The 17,311-nt window shown below is 40.4% G+C and overlaps 2 protein-coding genes across 7 annotated transcripts in view; one reads left to right on the top strand and one right to left on the bottom strand.

Moving 5' to 3' along the window:
* Positions 1–17,311, top strand: part of kcc (solute carrier family 12 member kcc) — a 468,256-nt gene that overhangs the window by 352,394 nt on the left and 98,551 nt on the right. The window lies entirely within an intron of this gene.
* LOC114246228 (trypsin, alkaline A-like) lies at positions 11,169–16,183 on the bottom strand. Its single transcript, XM_089727878.1, has 4 exons — positions 16,038–16,183; positions 12,060–12,228; positions 11,638–11,893; positions 11,169–11,507 (listed from the first exon to the last, which is right to left on the bottom strand). The coding sequence occupies exons 1-4, from the start codon at positions 16,165–16,167 to the stop codon at positions 11,211–11,213; spliced, it is 852 nt and encodes a 283-aa protein (XP_089584004.1). The 5' UTR covers positions 16,168–16,183; the 3' UTR covers positions 11,169–11,210.

The following is a 17,311-nucleotide window of genomic DNA, read 5'->3' as shown; positions in this document are numbered from 1 at the left end:
GTGACATTAAAAAAATTTGATCCTTTTTTTGTGGCTAGTATCAATTCTGTATGTTGATTTTGAAATGATTTTTATCCACAACTTTATTGAATCAAATTTTGAATTAATCTAATTTCTTCCTATTAAGTTTGTTTCCATTTTCTACGTATATATTTCATGTCTCCTACATCAAATTCGTAAAATTTCCGATTCTTGTCAAAAAGTGTTATAAATAGTTATAGTATTTTCAAGTGCATCTTTCTATCATTAATCCAATCAATCTTTGTTTTTCCTTGCTTTAGTTCATTTGGGAAGACAGTAACATCTGCGCTAAATAAAATATTATCTCGCAAATAGGTGGTGACAGACCTATTAGACTCATTATTAACGCAGGCTCTTGTTTTTTTTTTTTCGTTTATTTTGCATCTAATTTTATCAACTATAGTTTGATTCTGTCTTTTCTTAAAACCATTAGAGATTGGTATGTTTACTGCGATGAAGACCATTGATAATCGATTATGTTTTTATGAATTCCTTAAATTATGTGGATTATATTCCGGGGTATTCCAGAGATCAATTGGATGCATTCCAAAATCCTCTGTTTCTAATTATTTTTTGTAATAAATCTAATAAAATCATTTGCATTCTGGGTTTTTGAGATAATCATGATAGAATATCTCGTAAAGTGATCCATTAACAGGTGTAAGTATATATTTGTTGATCTTCAACCTCCAAAACCTCCAATGGTATCTATAGAAAGTGTTTTGATGAGTTTTTTGGCCGGACCGAGGTCAGGCAGGTAACCAAATTTGTCGTGATTTTAATTCGTTCGTTATTTTTAATACAACTTCTACAGATATTCATAATATTATGTATTTATATATTATATTTATATTATATATTTATTTTAAATTTATTAGCTTTACACTTAGAATTTTTTTTTATATTTAATTATTATTTTTGGTGATTAATTATTATTTATTTTATTTTGTATCTACATAAACTATTATAGTTATTCTTAAATGGAAATTTTAAATTAAAATTAATATATACCTAAATGTATTAATGTATTAACTAATTCCAATGTGGCACAAGTCTTTATGAACTCTTTTATGGAGTTTAATTCATTTGAGAGTTTATTCTTTTTTCTTTTATCAGACTATTTTTAAGTGTACGTTATGTTTTTCGATCACTTTATTCCTATTCATTAGTATTTTTTCACTTTGATTTTAATCTATCAAAATATCTTCCAGTTTTACCTTATTCACTACTATTAATTGATCATATGTGTTTTCTAAACTATCTGCTTCCACATTTTGCCTTCACTAAAACGTGAGGGTGCGCCGCCTGTAATGGGGGTGATGCGGTCCATGACCCTTCATGGGGTACTGATCTAATGTCGCACCCGGACTCGATAAAAGGTAGGACCACTCCGATGTGCGCAGCGCGCGATGGTAGTCAGAGCGATCCGTGGATGCCACCCCATTTTCTTCGAGACTGAAGGTGGAGGCGCTCATCGATGATAACGCGTGTCGTAGCGACCTCCTCTCTAAGGGTAATGGTGCCTGGCGAAGGAGTGAACGTTCTATAAAAAACACTTCTTAATATTATTAAAAGTTTACTTCAATTAAACGCAATCCGTTAAACAGATTTGGAGAAAATTTCATTTCGGGAAAAGTTTTTACACGAGTGACAATAAGGGAGGGCATAAGCTAATTAAGCGTGAAGACGCTATAATCCAACTACTCTGAGCAGAGACGAAGGTGTTATACTGTCTCTAAGCTCTGCAAAACTGGGTTATTGCAGTATTTGTTTAAAGTACTTTATGTTACTAGATCTTATAACGTCGAGACGCTTGGCAATTAAATCAATAAAAAAATCTTAATTGTTTTTATATAGGTGATATAATAACTACATTTTAACAATTTATGTAGGTCATAAAGTTGTCTACCATTAAATACATAAACGGACAAAGAGATATTTAGGTGGATCATTTGCAAGATACATGTAAATATTTGAATCTTGTATATCTAATGAAATGATAATCTTTTCATATATCAGTTTTAAGGTCTCAAATATAAAGGGTGATTTTTTAGCTATTTTCTTTTTGGCAACACTGATTTTGAAAGCTCACGTATGTTTCGTGTTTTGTGTTATTGTCAAACATCTTCAGTTTGGTATATAATTTAACCATGAATCGTCTTACAAACGAACAACGCTTACAATTAATTAAATTTTATTACCAAATGCGTGCTCTGTTAAGAAAGTTAATCTCGCGTGGTTCTTCCATTTTATGGTCAGTTTAATCGACCCACTGAAGCGGCTATTCGGGCTATTGTGACTAAATTTCGCATCAAATTGACATTGTTGGACATTAAACCACCATCACGCTTACATACAGTGCGAACTGAAGAAAATACCGCAGCTGTATCGGCCAGTGTTAGCGATGACCATCAATTATCGATTCGGCGACGTTCGGAGCAATTAGGCCTCTGTTACTCAACAACGTGGAAAAATTTGTGAAAGGATTTAGGTGTGAAGCCTTTCAAAATACAGCTGGTGCAAGAATTGCAGCCGAAAGACCTACCACAACGCAGAATTTTTGGTGAATGGGCTCTTGAAAAGTTGACGGAAGATCCACTTTTTTATTACACGTTTGGGACCGGTCAATTGGTCGCCTAGATCGTGCGATTTAACGCCTTTAGACTATTTTTTGTAGGACTATGTTAAGGCTCATGTCTATGCTGACAAGCTCGCTTCAATCAACGCATGGGAAGACAACATTGAAGCATTTATTCGTGAGATCCCAGCCGAAATGTTGGAAAGAGTATGCCTAAATTGGACTAAGCTGATGGACCGTTTGAGGCGCAGCCGTGGTCAACATTTTCATGAAATAATCTTCAAACATTAAATTATACGAACCGTACTATCGATTCAAATAAAGATTTCATTATTTTTTTTTAATTTGATATGTTTTTTCATTTCCTATATCTATTAAAAAATCACCCTTTAGTTACAGCGGCTGTCCCGCCCTTCAAACCAAAACGCATTACTGCTTCACGGCAGAAAAAGGGTGAATTATATTATTACGTAGCGTAATTTACATTCAAACATACTTGTCCCAAAACATTGTTTGTTTTTTTTAATGATTCATGTATTACTGGTGGCCCGGAGGCCTTACCAGTTTCACCAGAACAGGTGGGCGAGCAAAGGCTCAGCCAGGAGGGGTGGGATTTGCTAACAGCTGCCGAGCGCCTCTGAAGGAGACCTAACAACTCAAGAGCAGCTGCTTCGCGAATGAATCTACTACCGGATCCGAATCGCGACCCGCTGAGAAGATCCGGCGAGAAACTCCGCGGGCTGATGCATAGGTCAGGTTGCACGTCGAACTCTTTGCGGAGTTCGACGAGTACGGTTGCCGGGGTCCCTTAGCCTGCTCCTAGTATTAGAGCTGAAGGCTTAGAGTTAGGCTAAGAGTTATTGGATCTGATGGATCCGTAAGAACGTGTCTAGGGCGACGACGGTGACTGGCTGCTGCGTTATCAGGATTCCGGGAGTAATCAGCGGCGGCAACGATAAGGTGATTATCATGACGCATAGCCTTATCGAAGTAACGTTCCGACGCTGACTTCATGAGTTTGCGGATCGATTCGAGGCCCAGGTCGTCGTATAGGTCGACGTTCCTCACGAACCACGGAGCCCCGACGGCTAACCTGCAAAAGCGGGATTGTAGGGATTGGAGGATGACTATGTGTGTGCGGGCCGCGTGAGTGAACACCACACTCGCGTAAGTCATGACGGGTCTTATTTAAGTTTTGTAAAGTGTCACCTTGTTCCGAAGGGACATTTTACTCCGCTTACAGATCATAGGATAAAGTCGACCGAGAATAAACGCGGCGTGGTCACGAACTGTTTTTCTGTGCGGGCGGAATGTCATCGATGCATCCAGGGTGACTTCCAGATACTTGACCTTCCTGGCCCAGGGTATAAGTTGGCCGAAGAGGGTGATCGGGGGTGTGATATTTTTTCTCCTAATGCGGGAGGAAATAAGCGGTGAGTTTCCCCTTTGAAATAACACTGCTGTGCTTTTCGCTGGGTTGATGTCGATGCACCATTTACGGAACCACTGTCCGAGGGCTACGACTGCGCTTTGGAGTTTCCTCGCGATAAGGGACTTGTTTCTACTGGAGTAGTAAGCGGTTGTGTCGTCAGCAAATAAGGCTAATAGGGTCGGCGGCGACCGGGGAATATCGTTGACGAATAAGCTAAATAGGAGGGGTGAGAGGACAGAGCCCTGCAGGACTCCAGCTGTGAGAGGTCGCGGGGAGGAGCGGGTTCCCTCGACTCGATTTCGAAAAGAGCGGTTCGACAAGAAGTCCCATATGATGAGCACGAGACTATCCGGCACGCCCATGTTGAATAGTTTGAAAATCAAACCGTTGTGCGAGACTTTGTCGAACGCTTTTGCGACGTCGAAGAAGAGAGCTCCCGTGTATAACGGTTTTGGTCGATTAAGTCCCACAATAATGTGCTCCGTGAGGCGGTGCACATGTTGAACGCATGAGTCAGGGAATCAGAATTGTTCATCGATGAGAATGCCCTTGGATGAGACGAAGTCTCTGAGGCATTTGTAGAGCAGACGCTCATACAGTTTGCCTAGAAACATGAGGAGACTAATCGGGCGGTAGTTCGACGAATGATTTTTTGGTTTACCGGGTTTATGTATGCCGATAATGTCCGCTTCTTTCCACACCGCGGGAAAGATACAGTTCGCCATAGCAGCATTGAAAATAGATGCCAACATCACAATGAGTTGGACGGGTAGAAGTTTAATAACGCGGTTGGATATACCGTCGGAACCGGGAGCCTTGCGAGGACGTAGGTCTTTGATCAAGTCTTTAACTTCCATCGGGGTGACGGTTGGTAATGCGTCCGAGGGTGGTAAAGAGGCTCTGCGTTCGACCTCACTACACTGTCTACTAATTCTACATGAGCAGATTCCACGAACTGAGTGCTGGGAGTGCACTGGGTTTGCAAGGTATCGGCCAGCAACTCTGCTTTTTCTTCATCATCGAATGCCGCGAGTCGGCTTGAGGGGCCTACGAGGGGGGGCGGGGGTTATATAGCGAAAAATGTATGTTATTCGGTTCTATAAAATTATCTGCCTTATCTTTTACAAATTCTAACCTCTTAAGAAGTGATTTGAAATGAGATGTGGAAGTGATATCTATCAAGTCTTTGATGTATTCAGGTCGAATATTATGAAGCAAAATTTCTAATTTTTGTTCTTCAGAAACGTCACGATTAAGGCTAGAAAACATCTGTTGTATTACAGATAAATACGCGACAATTGACTCATTTTTAAATTGAGAACGATTTCAAATTTCGTTCATTAACTTATAATCGTAATCGGGTGTATCAAAATCATTAATTAATTCGCTGAAAAGATCGTTCAAGTTAATAAAATTTTAACGATTGGCCCTAAACCAAAATAAAGGTACTTTTTATAAAAGATCCGGGAATCCGTTTAATAATTGTTTTTCACCAACATTTCTCGATACTTGTAACTCTTTTACACGTTCTAAAAATGCTCTTATACACGTTGTGCCTTCATACTTGATGTTAAAGGAATTTAAATTGGTTAGCCTTTCATTATATTGAATGGGATGACCGGTACCATCCACATCATGAGGACACCCTGAAATATGTGGCTTGGACTAGCACAACTCTGTAGCTCAGATCAGGAGTCAGTACCTCCACTTTCGTCGTCGCTAAGAGCAGCAAGCAGCCTTTTTTTTTTATTGTTTAGATGTGTGGACGAGCTCACAGCCCACCTGGTGTTAAGTGGTTACTGGAGCCCATAGACATCTACAACGTAAATGCGCCACACACCTTGAGATATAGTTCTAAGGTCTCAGTATAGTCACAACGGCTGCCCCACCCTTCAAACCGAAACGCATTACTGCTTCACGGCAGAAATAGGCGGGGCGGTGGTACCTACCCGTGCGGACTCACAAGAGGTCTTACCACCAGTAATTACGCAAATTATAATTTTGCGGGTTTGATTTTTATTGCACGATGTTATTCCTTCACCGTGGAAGTCAATCGTGAACATTTGCTTATTACGTATTTCATTAGAAAAATTGGTACCCGCCAGCGGGATTCGAACACCGGTGCATCGCTCGACACGAATGCACCGGACGTCTTATCCTTTAGGCCACGACGACTTCAAAGCCTAACCAACCTAGACTTCAACTTCATACACGCCCCGCTCACATCCTTCATTCTTTCAATCCTAGTTAAAAAATATGTGGACCTAGCTTTCATGCGTGTGTTCCGTTGTGTTGAGGGTACTTCAGCCGCAAGTAGCGTCTCCAGCTCAGTGACCTTGGTGGTGATGGTTGTCACATCGTCCTCAACCTCGCCCACATCCAGCTTCAGGCCGCCTCGTCTCTGAAGACGGAGCGCCTGCCGCAGCTGCTGGCGAAGCACGTCCTTGGTTGCATCGGGATCGCTGAAGATGCCAAACGATGACAGCTCAAAAATCAATTCATCCTTATTAAGATGTGCTGTCGGGATGTTCATTGCAACTATGAATGGATTTATCACACACAAAAAAAAATGTATGTACACTACTACACTAAACAAAGTACCAAAAAAAGAATTTAAATTAAATAATTACACAATACAAATCATCCACGCAACTAACCCAAATTACAAAACTAAAAAATCCACAAACAAAACAAGAACCGAAATATTTTTAAAACTACCTACTCACTAAATATTTTATTGGTGTTCCCAGGCGTAAGTGGTAATAATGATTAGCCCCACGTTGGGCGCCAATTTTATAACGAGTCTGTGTCTGAGGGTGCCCCTGGGTATGCATATGTTACATGAGGCCCATTCGCATCACTGCCCAAAAGTTGGTCTAATGGGTCGAGAGACACGGAGCCGAGTCGCACTTCTAGACACGTCACCACCGGTACGCAACCAGTGAACAGGAGACTGTGAGGAGGATCTCAGGGCGCCACCACTTACCGCTCTGGGAGACTTACACCAATAAAAAGAACTAATTAAAATTAACAATATTGTATTTATTAAACATTGATTTAAAAACAAAAAATGAGTTAAATTTACAATAATAGTTATAAGTACTAGTGAGAGGTTAAAACAGTTACAATATTGAAATGAATACAGATGGTGTGTCGGTAGATACACCGAACACTCGAGATTTTTTTTCATAAATAAAAGAAACAATACGCGTCACCGGGATCACTTCCCAGCAATCGGAGTTGCTGTATGCGAGAGAGGCTGGGAATGCGGGTGTGTCCTATATCTACCGAAGCCTTCCTTGGACCGACTTGCTAGAGCACCCCGCTTCTGGCAGCGTCCATATAGAAAGGTGCTATGGGTTCCCGAAGCTGATCAGAAGGTCACGCTCCGCACCCTAACTGGAGTACATAGTTTGTACCAGTCATAAGGACCTACGTATCAAGACAAATCGTTTAAAATTTATTTAATTAAAGATTGTGGACACAGTGTGGAGAATAATTCAAATAAACTTACCCTGGTTTAGCAAACGTCACCAAGGATTAATGAAACTAACTTTGGTAAATGTCAATGAGCAAAATCACCTCGCAGCTCGAGAGATGTTACACGAAAGAGAGTTGGACAAAGTGAACTTGTCCTTTTATATTATTAATATGTCGTTTCTCGAAGATTCTGCATGCCAGTGATGACTTTGCAAAGTCTGTCGCCGAACAACATACAAAATCGCACAGACACGACATGCAGTGTCGAGTATGTGAACTTTAAAATCGGATTCTCCACACTGCGCCACGTACAAACGCTAGATGGCGTTAATTAAAAAAATTGAAATTAAATTTTCTGGCGTTACATAGTGAACCTGTCGTTCCTAACCATGCTACAGTTCGCGATTTTAGGGTCGCGGCGCGCGGGCTTAAGTAAGGTCTCCTGCACTAAGAAAATATCAATTTGATGGTCACGCAAAAAACCACAAACCTGATCCTGTTGATTTGCGAGACTGTAAGCGTTAAAAAATCCTATCGTTACGGATAGGGACTTTATTGTACTAATGTACACCATTGATTACTGGCGGAGTGAGGGGAGGAGGTACGTATTTAACGACGTGTATACGTCAGCGTATTCTTGCACAACGGCGATGAAGTGCTGTGCAGTGGAGGCTGCGCGGATGGCGTCACCCACAGCGTTAACGTGCTCAAAGTTGATCGACTGAAAAATGTTGCTAGAGCGTGATTGACGGACGCGGTCAGAGGGCTGGTCGCGGGGGAGGGACGTATCGTGGGGGCGGAACGAATCGCGGGGGAGGAAGTTGCAGCCGTGTTCGTGTACGGCAACGGCTCAGCCCAGGCCGAGACGCTGGGCACCGGCGCCGGCACGAAGCACTCAGCCTTCGGTACAGAGGGTGCCGTGGCTTTGATGTCAGGGCCCGAAGCTCGGAGGCGGTTTTGGCGCACGACGCGGCGATTTATTTTAGGGGCTCGGGGGCATCCACGGTAATTCGTGGGGTGACCCTGTGTTCGGCACAGGACGCAGCTAGGTGGTTACGTTGCGTTTTTTTGATCGCGAGTGCAAACAGTCGTGGCGTGATCGTCCAAACACTTGACGCATCGAGGATGCGCGTGACAATTACGGGAAGAGTGCCCGAACAACTGACAATTGTAGCACTGGCTCGGAGTGCCTTTTTTATGAGAGGTTTCCACGGTGATTCCGGAAAGCCTACAGACCGTCCGGACGTTAAAGATTTGCTTACCCTCGAGGATAGACTGGAGAGCGACGAGAACCATATTGTATGGCTCCCTCCCACCTCCTATGTGCATGCGGTGCACGGAGTTTACGGGTGAGCCTTGTTCGAGTAGGTCGGCCTTTACGAGTTCGGCATCTAACTCCATGGGGATGCCACGTATGACTGCATGGAGCTCACATTCTTCCTAGAGCGTATACGTATGATAAATAACTTATAAGCTCCTTTCGGAGGTAGCTTGAGAGGGCCCTATGGTCGTCGGGTGTCGTTACTTTTATCTGTATCCTGTTCGCGAGGTTACGAGCACTGACAAAATGTATGTTCTTGGCCTTAAGGGCCAGACGAGACTGAACCACACACTTCACTGTGCCACTGACCGACATAAGTGGCTACAAATTACAAAAAAGTCACAGCCGGGCGCTTCACGATGCTCAGCAATGAGCGATCGACTGAAGGAAGAGAAGGGAGATTAATAAATAAAAGTTTAAAAACACTAACAAAATTCGCTTTTATAGAAAATCCAACTAAAAAATAGAAAATAAATATTAATATTATAAATTTGAATTAAAAATAGTGTCAGAAAAAAATATTTTATTGTAAAAAAAGCGTGGGGTGCATGGTATCAGTAGTTATAAATATTCTATGAACAGATATGAGTAGAAGGGTTATTTTGATAATATCCTGAAAAGCACCCCCGCTTTTTTAACAATAAAATCATTTTTTCTTATTTGTTTTTTAGTTAAATCCAACTTTTTTTTTTATTTTTTTTTTTTTAATATTGAATTGTCATCGGTCCTTAATAAGTATACCTAATTTCGAGTTAATCTGACGTTTTGAAGGGGGTCAAAATCATGTTCAAAGATTCCGTTACAAACATACATACGTCTGAAGCTAATAAATAAAAGCGTATTAAAAATGAAGTTTTTTCGCCTGATGGATGACCCGAGAAACATCTCGTCAAGACGTTGCTGTTCTTAAAAATAAGGGATACGCCACTAAATATTAATTATAACAATTCGTAGGCTGTGGATAGTAGCTATTTCGTAAGTAACAATACTAATTGCTAATCTATCTATATATATTCAACATTTCCATTTAAAATTTTGTTCATTGGTAAAATTCCCTCAACACTTCGTGCACATATACCAAGACAAAAATTAAATTTCAACCACACATTATTTAAATATCAATGCCTAGGAAGGAGCAATGACTTATAGAAAATAAATGTCGTGAAAACTGAATACTTTATCGGATTAGTGAATAGCTCTGTATTAATGTAAAATTGTCTCTTAGCGTTATTGCCATTAATTTTCGATTAATGATGCACCGGTGTCTAACGTAATAGTAAAATTATGTAACTTCATATTTATTACAATTATTTATAGAATTTCAATTCGGCGACCGAGCCTGGCAGTAAAAGCTAATCAGTAATTGTACATGACGTGTTAATCAATATTATCACATACAAAATAATACAGATAACATTTACTTCCTACCATAATATGTATTTCACATAAAAAAGGATAATACATTATCTATACTAATATTATAAAGAGGAAAGATTTGTTTGTTTGTTTGTTTCGAATAGGCTCCGAAACTACTGGATCGATTTGAAAAATTATTTTTCCATTAGAAGCCGACATTGTCCCTGATGAACATAGGCTACTTTTTTTTAAATTTTTTTTATGTTATGTTTTTTGGTTTCATGTGTGTTTTAATGTTTCCGAAGCGAAGCGAGGGCGGGTCGCTATAATATTATAATTCCCTGAAACGACATAGTCTAATGCTATAATAATGGCTAATATTATGATCAGGCTCTGTGGTGTAGGAAACTAGGACCTGAAATCATCATCTTAATGATTCCATTTCCCATATCCATCTATGAGCAACTGGACTTCAATTATAAAGCAATCTAGAAAATGGTTGGCGGTCGATAACAAGTCATCTATGCTAATATAAAATATAAATCTTCAGTGGTTTTTACGGATCTTCCATTATAACTACTGAACCATGCATCCGATTGACTTGAAATTTGGTGTCCATGTAGAAAATACATGTACTTAATGGATAGGCTATTATTTATATGAAAGTTGGACTACCTACACCAGTTGCGGGGGCATTAATGATGAGAATCTTTGTGGGGGTGAGAAATTATAATGTTAATTTTAAATGCCCAGCGAAGCAGACGAGTACAGCTAGTCGTATTAAAAAATCACACGGTGCATCACAATGTACATTGGACTTTGTCCATATGTTTTCAAACTTCCATTTAGTCAGACTTAGTGGAAATCTGATTGAAAACTATACTAAAAATATCATCCCATTTGGCACAAAAAAAACCGTACTTATTTCAATGATAATTTTATATTTCAATTAACTGAAAAAATAATACAAATATACATATTATTTATAATAATTTTGTTCGTTGGTTTCTTCTTTAAAATTATTACGCATTGGACTGGATCCAGGAAGTAAAGCGGGAAACACGAACGTTGACGCCAGGGTAGCGACGGTCAGCGCAGTACTGTCCCCATGAGCAGACACCAACAAGGACATTGTTGTGGAGGAGAGGACCACCGGAGTCACCCTGGCACTGGTCGCGACCACCAACGTCCAAAACACCAGAGCACAACATGTTAGCGGTGATAGAACGGTTAATGGGTCTGTAACGTTGGGCGCAGGTATTCTGATTGATGGTCCAGACCTGGACGTGACGGAGCTGCTCCGAACCAGACCCTCCGAGCTGAAAATTGTGCATTATTAAATGATCACACTCTTCATTAATTGTATCTGTTTGATTGTGTTCGTTTAATGCTCAACAGCATACCGGGCAAAATAATTTTGTAAGCCGATAATAACATTATTTAACTTACCGAAGTAGCACCCCAACCAGCAGCCCAAACAGGTTGGTTATCAGCAAGATTGTAATTGGAACCAGCAATATTAACAGGACGAACGTTGTTGTTCAAAACTATGTTGGTATTACTGCGTAAGATGCAGAGGTCACTGTCAGCTGTTTGTCTGTTATAATTGGGATGATGGATAATTCTGTTCAATTGATGCACAACACCCCCACTGTTGGCCCAGGTGGAACCAACACGAAGACGCCATGCACCCGTTTGATCACCGCTGAAACAATAATATTATTTACCTCGTAAAACTTTCTTTCAAGCCTGGAGGAAGGAGAAAAATGGAGGTGGCAGTACTTTCTGTGATAATTCCTTCAGAATAATAATGTGTATTTACTTTTAAATTATAAAAAAAAAGACAGAAAAATCAGAAAGTTTCGACTTACAATGTGCAATGAGCAGCGGAAAGAACAGATCTCTGGTTAAGAAGGTTTCCACCGCAAGCCTGCCACCACTGACTCCAATTCCTTGTAAACAACAGAGAAACAATACCGGGGTACCGGTCAATGGTGGTTGTCGAGCCACCAATAATCCTTTGGGGGTTTGTTGGAACAGCTGAAACAAAAATAATCATTTAAATTAAATGTATCAATAAGAAATACTTAAACGTCGTCTCTCGCGTTCGTACTTTATGATTGATGGTATTAATGAAGTTAAGAGACGTTAGAAAATAAAAAAACTAAAAATAAATTAATTAGATGGAATAATAAAGCTGTGAACTGTTCAGGCTTATTAAATAAATTTTGTTCCAACTGTGAGCCATTGTTTTCAAAACTCAGCAAATGAAATCTCATGTTGTAAATTTTATTAGATTTCGTGGCCTGTAAGGTAAAGACGTCTGGTGCATTCGTATCTAGCATGTCTAGCGATGCACCGATATTCCGATCCCGCTGAAAAGTACCATTTTTTTAATGAAATAGTACATGCTTAACAAATGTTGACGATTGACTTCCACGGTCAATGAATAACATCGTGTAATAAAAATGAAATCCGATTATACTTTTTTTTCTTTTTATTGATGCACAAAACAAATTACAACCATAGAAATTATAAGTTTAAATGTTTAACATAACAATCTGGATTGCAATTCGAGACAGGTGCATACAGAAAAAAAATTAAGAACTGAACCGATGCCTAAATACCATGTATAACATACGCTGTTGCTACTTGCCAACTCATTATATTGTCGTGCCATTCTAACAATGGGATTAAAGTATGAGATGTTATTTTTGTGAAATTCAAGTGCTAAAAGATTAGTGCGATGTGATCAACGCGCAGTGTATCTGGTATTAAAAGATATTTGCGAAATTAACTCACTTGAATTTATTATGTAATGTGTGATTTTGTACAAATAGACTAAATCAAAGTGTTTACGACGAAGAGATAAAGAATCAATTTTGAATTGGGCTAATCTATGTTCATAATTAAGATTATTTCGACCTGGTTTCAAGCGGTAAGCTAATATCCTGAGACATTTTTTCTGGACTCTTTGTCATCTACCTATTTATAATACGGATATTATACGATTACTGATGGAAGGAAGTCTTGTGAGACCGCAAGGGTAAGTACGACCACTCCGCTTATTTCTGCCGTGAAGCAGTAATGCGTTTCGGTTTAAAGGGGGGGGGCAACTGTTGTAACTGTAAAAACTGAGTCCTTGGAATTCATGTCTCGAGGCGGGTGGCGGCATTTACGTTGTAGATGTCTATGAGCTCCGATAACTTATTTAACACAAGGAAGGCCGTGAGCTCGTCCACTTATGTAAGCAATAAAAAAATATAAATAATCGTATAATCTATAGCTTTTTCTAGCCAGCGCTATAGCGCTTATAGCGCTGACACTCTGTTTGACGGTATGTTACCATAGTAGTACAACACATCTCGGCGTCATAGCGCGCCGTCAGTTTAGCGCCCTGACGCGCGCTAATTACGCGTTCTGTTTGACGAAGCCTTTAGAACTTATATCTATATGTCGGTGGCGCATTTACGTTGTAGATGTCTATGGGCTCCAGTAACCACTTAACATCAGGTGGGCTGTGAGCTCGTCCACCCATCTAAGCAATAAAAAAAAAGTCGCAACCATAATGGTGGCACTTGACCGTCAGCTCAGCTCCGACCCGGTACAGGAACTCACCGAAGCAACCATGCCCAATGAGCACCTGCGTGAGCCGGAAAGTGCGGGGTCCTCTCTCACGATTCACTTAATTCACAAGGACCGGGCGAATTGCCTCGGCGGCCCTACGACCAGCCGAAGGATCAGCCAGCCACCTGGACTATAACTCCAACCCGGACCGCCGAGATTGGGCACTCCGCGCTCTGACCAGACTGGAGCTAGGACACGCGATGCCCCGGGCACAAAGGTCCCACCACTGATAGTCAGCGGCGAGCGCCTCTACCTCCAGGACAAACGGCGACATCCCACCAGTCACACGCCGCCTCGAACGAGATGGTGCGATAACCACAGATGACCCTGACCGCGATGGTGCGTTGTGGCCGTTGCAGCAGCTTCGCTACCCCAGAAACTGGCCCCACATGGACGCCCCATATAAGTCCATTGATCGCACCCCTGTATAGAGATGGCGCGTCGCCTGGTCAGGCCGCCCAACGTTGGGCAGAAACTGGCTTAACGCGTCGGCCACCCCCAACAAACGAGGGAGCAGGTTCTGAAATTGAGCGCGGAAGGTCCAACGACTATCCAGAATGAGGCCGAGGTACTTCAACTGCACCTTGACCCCGATACCGACGCCTCTAACCACGATATGGGCATCGACAGGGCACTGTTTGGGGCCTGTGGCCTTGGATATGCTAGCACATGGCCTCGGATATACTAAGCGCTACGTCGAGGCCCAATCCCCTGATTTTGTCAACGAAATGCGCCACCCACGTCAACCAGCCCACGTCTTTACGGATCCATCAGATCCAATAACACTTGCACTAGACGCCTTCAGCTCTAACGCTAAGACCAGGCTTAGCGACCCCGGTAATCCTACTGGTTGAACTCGACAAAGAGTTCGACGTGCAACCTAACCAAAAAACATAAGCCCGCTGAGTTTCTCGCCGAATCTTCTCAGCGGGTCGCGATTCCGATTCAGTAGTAAATTAATTTTTGAGATGTTAAGTCTCCTTTGGAGGTGTTCGGGCAGCTCTTAGCAAATCCCACCCCTCCTGGCTGAGCCTTTACTCGCCTACCTGTCCTAGTGAAACTGGAAAGGCCTATGGGACACTAGTTATCCCTCATTTAAAAAAAAAACAGAGTGCCCGCCTACAAATAATAGTATAGTAAGTGTTACTCATTGGGCGGAGCCCGTTTTTACTTAACATTTTTGTTTTTTGTTTTTAAGTTTTCGTGCCACATCTTTTTCGTCCAATACCTGCATCTCATTATTTAATTACTTTCATGTGGAAGTCTCTTCTACAGCGGTTACTTAGGTGGGAATAAGTAGTGGGCAAAAACCCGTAATCTTTTTATTTAATTTGGTAGTTATATTATTTTTAATTATTTAATGCTCAAAATACGAATTCCAAATGCCTTTATTATAATTTTCCTCAGCACTTCTTTGTCCGTGTAAAATAGAAAAGACCTGAGGTATTTTAAGTTTGGTAAGCTTACGATAATGTTATTAGATTTTTCGTTTTTTATATTGACTTCTAAACTAGCTTTTCTGCTTACTTAGCACAATAACTCTGTTATTATTTGAATCATAATTTAACCTGTCTTCACGGTTTAATCTTGCGTTTATTAATTTCAGTAATTTGACGCTAGTTAACTCACTATTCAGGTTTCAACGAATTTACAAACTTTCTTTCTTTCTATTTAATTAATACCAACTGCCTGACCTCAAAATATTGTTCTTTCTGTATAAAAGGACGTAAATGTCAATAAATTATCCATAAAAAAATTGACGATATTGTCACATATCGACCAACCTTAGTTCTCCATGACAAGTAAAACTGCAGTAAATGCGCGATTAAAATAACAAATGCGAGACTAAGCTTCGAAGGTAGTTAGTCTAGTCCAATAAGCGAAACCCAAAGGAACTAATAATATCAACTGAATTTTACCAAATCTTCGGACAGTAAGACTACGTGTCAATTTAGTATAGTTTGTAAGCTACGTAGTTGGAGGCTCAATGTTTTACAAATTAATCTTTCTAAAGATTTTTGTAGGCTTTGGCCTGTATTATGAAACTATATAAAAAACATTTGCGAATTCTAAGTGCAGGATATAAGTACAAAAAGGGAGTTGTACCTTTTTGAATTATTGATACTATTCTTAAAAAAAATACAGCCCTACAGTGTGAATACGGTAACACTTATAAAAGCTTAGGTAAAATAATCCGTGAAAATTAAAATAAAAGAACATACCTGCCACAGCAGCCAGACCAAGGGCCAACAAAATGATGATAGAATTCATTGTGCCTAACAAACACACTGAAACAAAATTTGAGGCTTCCTCATATTTATATTCCTGCAATCCTGCATTGTCACTGTACATAAATAAATGATATAAATATATGATGATTCAAATGCTATCTCCTAATTTTTTTATTCGATAATGAATCACTAATGATTAACAGATAATTATTTTACTTTCCAAAGTGGCTATCAATATTATATAATATTATACATATTATACATTTCAAAAGAAAGTTCACATTTGTTTTGGGTATTGCGTGAATCCAACTATTCTGAGGGGCGCGGGGGGGATATCAATCGGTAGCCTGGCTTTTGGGAATTCTGTCCCTATGGAGCGTTTTTCGGGAGCGGACCGTGCGTTGTGCGTACGCGGGTTTATAAAAACGATAATTCAGCGACTATAGCGCGTACAACATTCTGCAGCATTCGACATATTCGTCGTCACTTGAATGATGCGCCAACCACTCGACTCGACGAGAAGTTTAAAGAGAGCGGTTTAACACTGGAAAAACCGAAACCCGGGCGTCTAAGATCTTTGAGAACGGTCGAAAACGTAGACAGTGTCGCCCAGTCTATTCCGGACGATCCAAACCTTCGGTTCGGAACCTTTCAGGTCAGAAGCGTGCTGTGGCCTTAAACGTGCACATGTCGTCGTTATGCCGCATTTTGCATAAAGATTTAAAACTGCACCCGTACAAAATTCAGTTGGCGCAAGAATTCTGGTCAGGATACTGGTCAGAGGTCAAATTTTTCCTGGCAAATTGATCTCCAGGAGAGGTGACATAAGTTGGCCTCCACGCCTCCCGATTTTACACCTATGGACTTTTTCCTGTGGGGTTATTGCAAATCCAAAGCTTACGCCAAAAAACCGACTTCCCTGGCACAATTAAAAGGAAATATCCGTCACAAAAGTGCAGCCATCACGGAAAACACCTGCCGAGCCGACATAAGCTAATTTAGTGCTCGATTATATGAATGCCGCAAACGCAACGGTTTACATTTGGACGATTTCATTTTTAAAACATAAATTCCCAAACAGTGTATTTTAATATGTAATAAACATATTTTCAATAAATTCCTTACTTTTTTTAAATTATAGTTTTAAATATGACATTTCTTTTGAGACACCTTGTATAACAATAATTATCGAGCTATTGAAGCTATCGAAGTAGAAGCGTATATATAAGCTTATCTGTGAATCGATACTTCTTGTTCTATAATAT

This window comes from Bombyx mandarina, chromosome 05 (genome assembly GCF_030267445.1).
Source record: "Bombyx mandarina strain Sakado chromosome 05, ASM3026744v2".
NCBI lineage: Eukaryota > Metazoa > Arthropoda > Insecta > Lepidoptera > Bombycidae > Bombyx > Bombyx mandarina.
The sequence above is the reverse complement of the archived record's forward strand: the minus strand, read 5'-3'. Positions and strand labels throughout refer to the sequence as shown.